The 10,490-nt window shown below is 45.7% G+C and overlaps 1 protein-coding gene across 4 annotated transcripts; it reads left to right on the forward strand.

Annotated features, from left to right (window-relative positions):
- Nucleotides 1-2,130: 2,130 nt before the first annotated feature.
- LOC115322727 lies at nucleotides 2,131-10,110 on the forward strand. 4 transcript variants are annotated; one of them, XM_040210170.3, is made up of 8 exons: nucleotides 2,131-2,405; nucleotides 3,267-3,374; nucleotides 4,585-4,734; nucleotides 4,878-5,040; nucleotides 5,121-5,179; nucleotides 5,729-5,801; nucleotides 9,043-9,164; nucleotides 9,547-10,110. In XM_040210170.3, exons 4-8 carry the CDS (start codon nucleotides 5,009-5,011, stop codon nucleotides 9,642-9,644), a joined length of 384 nt encoding a protein of 127 aa, XP_040066104.1. In that variant the 5' UTR covers nucleotides 2,131-2,405; nucleotides 3,267-3,374; nucleotides 4,585-4,734; nucleotides 4,878-5,008; the 3' UTR covers nucleotides 9,645-10,110. The 4 variants fall into 4 exon arrangements, 3 of the variants coding, with proteins under 3 accessions (XP_040066104.1, XP_040066102.1, XP_040066103.1); XM_040210168.3 differs by lacking the exons at nucleotides 4,585-4,734; nucleotides 4,878-5,040 and adding exons at nucleotides 6,274-6,367; nucleotides 6,726-6,827; XM_040210169.3 differs by lacking the exons at nucleotides 3,267-3,374; nucleotides 4,585-4,734; nucleotides 4,878-5,040 and adding exons at nucleotides 6,274-6,367; nucleotides 6,726-6,827.
- The last annotated feature ends 380 nt before the right edge of the window (nucleotides 10,111-10,490 follow it).

Genomic DNA, 10,490 nt, shown 5'->3' on the forward strand with positions numbered 1-10,490 from the left:
GGTTTTCCTGATGGACCATCAGAGTTTCTTGATGGTCCATCAGACTTTTCTGATGGTCCATCAGGTTTCCTGATGGACCATCAAAGAAGTCTGATGGACCATCAGCCCACTCCTGATGGACCATCAGCCCATTCCTGACGGACCATTAGACTTCTTTGATGGCCCATCAGGCTTCCTGATGGACCATCAAGAAGGTCTGATGGACCATCAAGAAAGTCTGATGGACCATCAGCCCATTCTTGACGCACCATCCGACTGTCCTGATGGACCATTAGACTTCTTTGATGGCCCATCAGGCTTCCTGATGGACCATCAAGAAGGTCTGATGGACCATCAAGAAGGTCTGATGGACCATCAAGAAGGTCTGATGGACCATCAAGAAAGTCTGATGGACCATCAGCCCATTCTTGACGCACTATCCGACTGTCCTGATGGACCATCAGATGCGTTTAGATGGTCCGTCAGAAGTTCCTGACGGCGCCTAATGGTCTGTTGGACATTCTTGATGGGCTGTCAGAGGTGGTCTAATGGTCGTCAGAAGTTTTATGTTTCACTTCGGTTCCATCAAAAGCGCCTTATTTCCCGGCCGTCGGGACTTTCTTTGCGCACAATGTTTATCAAAAGTGCTTGAATAATTGTTGCTCGCGGTATTCTGACGGCGCCGTCAGAGGCGTTTAATAACAATTGATATATGGGTCGCGACATATTTGCCAGAATGCGATGAGTCGCGGGCTCGCGAGGTGCTGACACAACTTTGTCACGCGATTTGTCTTTACTCACTGAGTCCCCGATTCACCGGCAACTGTGCGTTCGTCTGCAATCACGCACCGTGGAAATTTCCCGTACTCACGGTAGGGTTCATCGTTTCGCATATGCTTCATCTACGCCTTTCATTACCAACGGAAGGTGGACAGACTTTTCGTCGACACATTAATTTTTATAGACACGGCACCCCCCGAGCCCCGCAACCGTTGTGCGCATCGGATGGTCGCGGCGGCAATTAAGTTCAGCTTCCAAACAGACCGCGCGGCCATTGCTTTGCTTTACTTTGCTCGAAGGTTAAATAGTCGGGGAAATGCGCCACCGCCTCGCTGAATGAGCGGCCCAAAGTCGAGGAGGCTCCGCAACTTTGCACGCTACAAAATAGGCGATTTGAGGCTATGTCGCGATAAAAAAAGCTGTCGTTGAATCTCGACTATGATATATGATGGGCCGCAGCCGCGTGGTCAATGGGTTGATGTGATTTTTTTTATTAAGGAAAAGCCTTATATGTCTCGTCATTCAGACGACCTTAAAAGTTCTTGAGCGGAAACACGTCGAGTCACGAAAGGTACTAAAACCGGCGACATGAAAGGTAGAAAAACCTGCATTATTCAGTATTCAGCTGCACTATACTTCGTTTCAGCTTCGTTCCGAGCGCGGCCGCTGTTATGAGCCGAAGGGCCAATCAGACAGCGAAAGAGACACAACGTCATGGCGTGCTCTCTGCAATACCAGCCGGTATTCGCCGTCTCCCTGTGCGCGTTCCTTCGCCGGCTAGTTGTATCAAGCGGAGAGAGCACACCATGACGCTGCGCTTTTTGCGTTGTTTGATTGGCCCTTCGGCTTATAACATCGGCCGCGCTCGGACCGAAGCTGAAACGAAGTATAGAACCCTTTTGGACCAGGGCGGTCGTTAACGAAGCAGCTTCGCATGGGTTTTAGACTGAATTAAAGTTTTCAACACCACCGCCACCCACATAGATATAATAAAAATAAATAAAAAACACAAAAAAAAACTCCCACAAAAAACGTTTTCTTCCTTCTCCCAAAGGGGGAGTCGAACCAGCGACCTCTCGTTCCGTATGCCGACGCGCTACCCCTGCACCACGGGCGGAGGACTGTCGAGGGTCGCGTAAATTATGAGTTGGTCTTTAATGTATCCGCTACTGCCGACGCATCGGCTACTTGCGGCGCCAGTTTCTTTACACGCAGTGTTGACACTTGACATATTTCTCTCAAAAATTTTCTCATTAAAGTTCATACGCAGTGTTCGACACTCGACGATCCGTTAATTTCAATGTATACTTTATATTTTGAAAAACATTCGCCGCTTATATCCGTTCGACCAACTGCGTCTTCAAAAGCTTCGAATCCAAATCCAAATCCAGTTGTTTCGTGCGCTTTGTTGCCTCGGCAGCCTCACCCTTCCTCGTGGAGTGTTTTCGAGGTTTTAGATATTTCGGTAGGTTTCACTCGATTTGGCGAGAACGGAGAAATAAGCGACGTCCACAGGGCTTTATTTAAAAACTGCAATCCTTCGAATGTGGTCGACTTCGAGCGTAGGACGGCGTACAAGGTGTCTTGGGACGGCGACGCGAACGCTCGAGGAGGCTATTACGACGCCGAGATCCTCGAACTGACGGGTGAGTGTGTATTTTTTACCATCCCGAAGTGCGACGTAGCCACAAGCAGTCGCCGTTTTCTTTCTTTTTTATTGCGACTGTAATTAAAAGTGAACATTGTAGATTGCTTATATGGGGCACCAAGCTAGGCAGATGAATGCACGGGCTAATACTTCAGTTGAGCGTGTGGACTGAACTGCCTTGCACGTGATATCATATGGCACCCTGCAAGCCGCCATTGCTCCTGTGCCTTAAGTCCGCGCTAATTTACTCGTACTCCACCGTTCCGAGTTTCACACTCCGAGCGCAGCAACTAAAAGAATCATAGCGTACAGTAGCGCAACACACCGTAGCTGTCGGCGAGCTGTATGAGCCACTTCCGACCACAGTTTTATGACAGACCCAGCATTTCGCGGATGCCAAAATTATTTTGAACATAAATTAATTAAGGGCTCTGTAAAATGGTAAAGTAAAAGCCCCCCCCCCCCCCCCCCCAAAAAAAAAAAAAAAAGAAAAGAAATGCGCGGCGACGTTAGGAAATTTTTACAAATGTTTTAATATTTGTGAAAGGTTTGAAGACTCGCTTCGACCAGATATGCTGAACGTTACTTTGACCGATCTATTTATTGACCATGCATGCTGCTTAGATTCAAATGAAAGATAACATTCTTGAACTCGCTTGTCAAAACAAGAAACTCTCAAACTTGTCAGAAATCTTGGGTTTCCGTCTTCCAGCGCGAGACGGAACCTGTCGATGTGCTACTCCAATACTAGCACACCACCGTTCAATAAATAGCACATTAATTAGTTTTCAGGCGAGATGCATGGACAAACTTTTTCCGCAATGTTTTCGCTTTCCAATCGAAGTATCTTTATTCGCAGGGCTGTGCATTCTACAAAGGGCAGCGATCGGACTGTCCTCTCATCTCGACAACTTTTCTGTCGCTGTACCATCATAACGCTATTGTTCGATGGGTAATTGGTTTTCAGGTGAGATTCGGGAACAAACCTTTTCCGTAATGGTCCTGGCTTTGAAATCAAATCATTTTACTCGCTGGGTTAAGCATTCTTCAACTGAAATGAGGCAGCGATCCACTGCACTCCTCGTCTCGGCGACGTTTCTGTCAGCGCGAAGAAATGACTTGCACTTCGAGAAATACTCGGTGCAAAAAGAGCACGCTTGAGTGTCAGTCCTTTGGTGGCGCTTCTGTCCATTTAATGAACAGAGCGCCAAACTCTTGCGCTCCGCAGCACAAACTTAGGCGCACAATCGTGGCTGATTCAATGTCAATTCATGCGAGTCATATAATACATGGCTTGCATTGATGTTGCATCAGCTGCCATTGCTTCCTGACCAATTTATTTATTCATGATCACAGATGTACAGTCGGGGGCAAAAGTCCCCAGGACGTGCTAGCTGCGGCTGAAACCCATTGCTCTGCCACCTGCCGGTGGGTCGCCTGGTTTCGAGATCACACAAAAGCGCATGCGCGTCCTACTCTGCCTGCAAACATGTGCGTTCCCTGCTCTTCTGCAGCACAGCACCTAACTAGGAATCGGGCACATGGTACTGCCTCGGAGATAGCGCTGGCGCTGACGAGCATCTGCTATACATTCCAAAACTCGAGATACCGCCTGGGGCATTGCGCCGCATTTCGTCGTGTCAGCGCACCTTGCTTTATAACCAGTTCAGCTTATCGCTTAATTGAGCTGCCGTGACTTCTTGCTTTATAGGTGCCGTGTCAGTAAGCACTATCTCCGAAGTGGTACCACGCGCCCGATTCCGAGTTAGGCGCCGCGCCGCAGCAGAGCGGGAAAGCGCACACGTTGGCAGGTACAATAGGACGCACGTGCGCCCTTCTGCGATCTCGAAACCAGGCGACCCGCCGGCAGATGGCAGAGGAATGCGTTTCAGTCGCAGCTTGCGTGTCCTGGAGACTTTTGTCCCCGACTGTACCTACAAGAAACCCAAGAGGAAATGGCAACTGAACTGGCCAGGCGCCAACAGGCAGCTGAAGCATCTGCAAGTTCACACAAAGCTGCTCCTCCCAGGAACGTCAGCCCTTGTGCCCTCTAACGCAAAGCAGTTTTTGTGGAAATTTTGTCACCAGAATATCATTACCTGTCTATGTAATGTGGTACAGCCTATTTTTTCTAGGAGTGTCCAAAAGCTCAATCTTAACGCTAATTAAATTTTTAGATGCGGTTTATGTCAGGACAAAAGCTGAAAGTGACGATGTTGCAAGGCTCTCAAAAGCAGCGCCAGCCACATATGGCTAGCAGCGACCGAAACGGGCACACAACTGGCCAATCCAATTGATGCAGAAAGAGAGCTGGTCGTGCACAAAATGTGAGTGTGGAGAGCAGCTTGGGAATCCCAACACTGCGTAATGTCATGTCGAGTCCTTAACATTTATACTTCCTTGGGATTGCTCTGTTTCACCACTCAGTCAAGGCTTATGCAGTTTACCAAGCCTTCTTTATTTCACAAAGGCCAGTAAAGCAGTCGGGAGTGACAAGGAAGACAAAGAATCAACTAAATCACAAAAAAAAAAAAAGAAAAATAGCACAGGGATCCAGTTTGGTGCCGGCAACAATGTGTTGTCATGATTTGTTGATGAGGAATGCCATGCTTTCTGCCTACACCCCAATGTGCGTGAGAATGCTGCTAGGGGGCACACCAGCAGAGCTGCCAGAAACACCTTTCTCTGACTTACCCTGCTCTATCAATTGCAGGACTACCTGCGGCTCGGCTGTTGATGCGGGAGGTGCTGTAGGGCCCTACTGCCTAACACGTAAGTCATTTATGGCCTGACCTCTGGGTACTCGTATGTTTACCGTACTAACAGAACCCATGCTTTAGCATTAAAAAGGTAACTTTTTTAATGAACCTGCAGTATATGAAAGAAGTTTGCTGTGCGGTGATAGAGCCGAACATGTCATAAGCAACACATGGCTTATATATTGCATAGAGGATATTCATTCATAAAGGGTGGAAACAATAATGCTGAGAAAGAAGGCATGAACGGCAAAGAGCTCTCTACTCTACTGTTGTGGCTGCGCTCTGTTGCTGAGCAGAATGACCGAGGAATGTCCTTCCTACGTCATGACTACGTAGCAAGTTCCCCAATGTTGCTAGATTACCTCCCAAATAGGCTCCACATGCATCCACCAGGTGCACATTGAAAGATTGTTTGATTAGCTTTAAAATTAGTTTGCTTGTGCCCTTCAGGAAAGGACTGGTATTTTTGAGGTTATGTTGCAACCTGCAACTCATTAAAGCGATAAAATGAGCGCTGGAATTTGGTTTCTGTACCTCTTTAATGTGAAATTGTTTTTTTCAGTTGCTGACGAGGACATCCTTGCAAAGAATGAGATCGTGGATCCTAGCATCGGCCTCCAGAAAAGGAAGGAATGGTAAAATAGAAAAACTTTTCACTTTCATTCAGTGTATAATATACATTAAAAAAGTTTAGGATAGTGCAGGGGTGGCCAGAGTGACATGGAGTTAGAGCCGCAGACAAAACTACGAAAGTTTAGAGTCGCTGGAAGAAAGAAAGGGGGGGTGCTACTTTTAACAAGAAACAATATGCAGGGAACAGTTATTTCCATAGATTACAAGTATAATGGGCGATAACAACAAATGACACTATGCATCAGAAGGTCCTTTCCACTGCTAAGCAAAAATTAATACACAATTCACTAGCCAGTCACTGCCCCTGACAACTGTTATGCGTATACGGTTGAAAGTCTTTCTAGAACAATAAAGGAAACGGGGTCACTCGACGCATCTATGTGGCAAAAAGCATTCCAGGTGTATATATGTAGTGTGTTGCCAGGCTGCCAAGACTTGTAGCTCTTTCTAAATTCTAGAACCCTTTTCGTCTAGGGGACACGTTTTCCAGGGAGCCGCGAGCTGCACTTGGACCCGCAAAGAGCCGCGTGCGGCTCGCGAGCCTCACTTTGGCCACTCCTGAGATAATGTAAGCACAGTAGATTGAATCGATTGCAACAAGAAGTCATTAAAACATTATTGTAGCCAGGCTCTTAATTGTAGTTACAGCCAGTGCCTGGAAAACATTCTGTTGTCATGCTCACCTGATGCAACTAAGGGATTATGTTGCTGTTTCATGCAGATGCCATGAAGCTTTGTAGGCCCATCAGCTTCGCAGACGCCCATGAAGATAGGAATTCATGTGTAGTGCTGTCTTAAATTTAAAGGCCTAAATTTCATTAATGTAATAATTTTAGTGCATTTTCAATGCATCTTGGAGTATACAGTACCACTCTACGTCAACGACTGGTATATGTGAAGCTGTTTCTCGCTTTTGTTTATAACAGATCCATGTCGGGCAAGGTGTGCACGTCAACCAGGAATGCGGGCAACATGCGGAGAGCAGAGTGCGACTCCATGTTTTGCAAGATCACTGCTGCTTCCATAGGGTGAGTGGAAGTGCTTTTGGAGAGGTCGGTGACCGGCACCCTCTCCAACAAGGCAAAGGCAGCGAGGCAAGAGAAGGCGTTTGCCCCGCTCACTCAGCGCAAGGTGCAGGCTCTCTCATTAAGCAAGCATTTTTAAAATCTTGATATGAATCTCGCGGAGTCGCGTAAAATATTTCATGCTAAATTCGTATCAACGAAAGAGAAACAAAATTTATATTTTGAAACAAGGGATGCATGAATGGGCATTTATTTATGACAGAAAATATCTTGTATGCAATTTACACGATTCTAACACGCCCCCGATAGTAACACACGGTTATAATCAACCCACGAATGTTGAAAAAATGAATTAATGTCGATTCTACTGCGCAGATAAATGTCGATTCTACTTCGCAGATAAAATAATGACGGCTGAACAACATACACTTTGTGGAAAACATTTTATCAAATGCACATACTCGGAAAGTGCCCACACTATGTGCTGTTGAAGCCCTACATCAAAAACTTGCAAGCAAAAATTCGGTTTCTTTGTCTTTCCAACCAAGCTCGCATGTCACCGTGGACCACACCGAAGACACCACCAACATCACTCGGTTTTCTGTTTTTGCCAACGCAGTTACTTTGTTTTTTAGAGGTAACCTTATAGTAAAATCGGTTTTGCTTTTCCAAGGCTGAAACACCATTCCACGAGATCGTAAAAACAAAAAAGCGATTTTGGATTCAGATTGGATTGAATTTGAAACATGTGTTGATGGTGACGGGGCTGGCCACTTTGCAGTTTTTTTTTAGCATTTTGTTTAGTTTTGGTTTTTGGGTCCGATTGTAACATGCATGTAATTTTGAGCTCCAGTTTTTGGGTAAAGTGCGGCTGATCCCTGGCAGCAACAGGCAATCAGCCGCCCGGAGCCTTGAAAGCTTACAGTCGCCGATCGTGGCCTCCTTGCCACTATCAGTTGTGGAGCACGCATTCGTATCAGCCGTCGCAGTGCGTAGAGGAATTCGGAACACCCAAAAATTTTCACGTCGTATACCATGCACTTCGGCCGGGGAATTTGTTAATTTGTTTTATTCCGAAATTCGTACCAGTTAGTATCACCGAGATTTTACTCTAGTAGGTTGTCTGCTAACACCTGGACATGTGATGGGGGTACCCCGCCAAGAATGAGTCAATCATAACAGATAATAACCGTAAATAATCGCACATTTGTATTTTGAACAGATAATTTTATTTTTCGTTCTAAGCAACAAACTCGAGCAAGTGCTCGAAGAGAAGTCAACGGAGAGCTCGATGCGTCGTGGGCTATCCGGCAAAGCTGGCGTGGCTACGAGCTGTGCCGTTCGGGTGCATAGTGGTGGTGTAGACGTGTTACAGCCTAGCCATTTGAAACACCTGTGGGCTTTACGTGGACCAAAGCGGACTAAGCTGTCTAAGCGCCTATGTGTGAGATAAGTAATGTCAAGGTCATCGCGTTCAGGGTGAGATTACTCCAACAGTTGAGTATACCTCCAAACAGCGGCGCTGCTCCGATGTGTAGTGCAGCTACATAGCGGTTTTCGCCATGTCACGACTACGTCCAAGATCCCCAACATTGCTAGATTACCTCCCAACGAAGCTTCAGAGGCCTCCACCAGGTGCACATTGAAAGACTGTTTAATTACCTTTAAATTTAGAGCCAGGCCATGAATGGAAGATCTTTCAAGGAATGTGAAAGATTGTTTTTATATAGAACTGCATTGTTCTTTCTGGTGCTCATGATGCTATTTTTTTAATTCTCTGGCGTGTCTAAGCTGTTACCACAGCGAGGGATGATAACCAAGTATAAGCAGTTTCCAACGTACATTGTCTACTTATCTACAGTTGTAGCTCCTATTTCTTACAAGGTCACTAGCCTAGCAGTGAGATTTATAGACATAGGCTACCTGTTTTGTGCTTAAAAGAATCTAACAGAAGCCAGGGTGAGCTGTCTATTGGGAGTGGAACATAAATCAGGATACTGCAGTACTTTTGCTTTCATGGTGATCTCTGAACACTGTAAATACTAAGAAACGTTGAAGGTTTGTTAGGTGCCAGCTGCCACTTAATTGCTTTTATTTGAGACTAATTTACCCTTGGTCTTCTCAAACTATGACCCTCCAGCCTGTATTTATGACATTCTATATTGTTTTAAGTCTGAGCACTGCAAAAAATAATCCCCCTGGAATTTCAATATTCCAGGCTGCTTTTGACTACACCTGAGGGAGAAAGGTACCACCAGGCTGAAAGGGCAGCCCGGCACCAGAAGATACGGCGGTACCTGTCAGAAAAGTTGCCCAATCTCAAAAGAAATCACTACAAAGGTATGTGCATCTATACTCTAACTTCCTTAATTAAGTAATATACTATTTTGGGTCTCAAGTTTACAAGCAATTATTTTAAATGACGGTACAGATAAATTATTTAGTGGTTAATATATCTAAATGTTTATGCAAACAACTTTAAAGTAGTCTGTTGATCAGCTGACCACTTGAAAAAGGCTGTGGGTTGCTTGGTCGCTACTGCCATCCCATCAGGCCGTGCTCGCTCACTCCAAAAAGTTGCATGGTCACACAATTACAATGAAGCACGTCACTCTTACTGCCCCTTAGTCGTCTCTAGGCCCACTCTGCTGTTTACGTATGTCAATGGTCGTCCTGTGTTTGGACTCATTGCTGATCTCTGAATTGGCCTTGATATGTCCAGGCTCATCCCTTTGCTGCCTGTCCTCCCCCGATGCGTGGTCCCACCACGGACTGCCCATGCTGTTGCAGGTCTGCCATCGCTTGCACCCCATGTTGTAGCCTTTTTACCCTTTTCTTCATATTAATTTAGCTTAATTTATATATTGCCAATACTATTGAAATGGAACAAATGTACTATCGCAGCCAATATGAGCTGAAACGCCACTGCACGTGGCACGCGATGAGAGTTGTCTCTCAGATTGTTCAGCAAACCTTGGTATGCGTTGAGGTAGAAACAAATCACTTCTTGTGCTCGTTGCACCACTATGCCGTTCCGTGTCAATTTTCAGCTCATGGTGGCACAATGAGTGCAAGAAGCAACCTGCCTAAACCTCAGCAAACACAGAGGTTCACTGATAATCCGACAGGTGGCTCTGATAGTACCGCACGCCAAGCGTCATGGCGCTTCAACTAATATTGGTCACAATAGTACTTCCTCGAATGTTTCTGGTTTTTCTGTACTACCTAGCCATTCCGCCCAGCGAAACAATGTATGATTTCATAACTTCATAATAAAAATATCAAAGCAATGCAGCTTGTTTGACTTTATTCTTATTAGTCGCTGCATTCGCCGTACTCAAATGTCGGGCTGGCGATTACCAGTGTGCAGTGGACAATATAATTAAATTCTAAGTGGGATATGCACCTCGTCATGCTCCAGGCATGGCATAATTAAGTTTCCAGATTATGCATTCACATATTGTTGTGTTTTTTAAGTTGTGGCTAACTCGATTTGTTTCAAATTAGCCATGAAACCACCCTAATCAAACCGTAAAAAAATAGGCATCTCAAAATACGACAGGTTATTCGACCATCAGACCAATCCAACAGACCATCAAACCATCAGGCCATCAAACCATCAGGCCAACAGACCATCAAACCATCAGGCCATCAAACCATCAGGCC

Source organism: Ixodes scapularis, unplaced genomic scaffold (genome assembly GCF_016920785.2).
Source record: "Ixodes scapularis isolate PalLabHiFi unplaced genomic scaffold, ASM1692078v2 PGA_scaffold11__112_contigs__length_91849675, whole genome shotgun sequence".
Taxonomy (NCBI): Eukaryota; Metazoa; Arthropoda; class Arachnida; order Ixodida; family Ixodidae; genus Ixodes; species Ixodes scapularis.

What these genes read in the sequence shown, in the direction of transcription:
- LOC115322727 (XM_040210168.3), top strand. Translation starts at nt 5,756, where the DNA reads ATGAGATCGTGGATCCTAGCATCGGCCTCCAGAAAAGGAAGGAATG. An exon ending in CTCCAGAAAAGGAAGGAATG is followed by an intron (nt 5,802 to 6,273) that starts GTAAAATAGAAA and finishes CTTTTCGTCTAG; the next exon opens with GGGACACGTTTTCCAGGGAG. An exon ending in TTGGCCACTCCTGAGATAAT is followed by an intron (nt 6,368 to 6,725) that starts GTAAGCACAGTA and finishes TGTTTATAACAG; the next exon opens with ATCCATGTCGGGCAAGGTGT.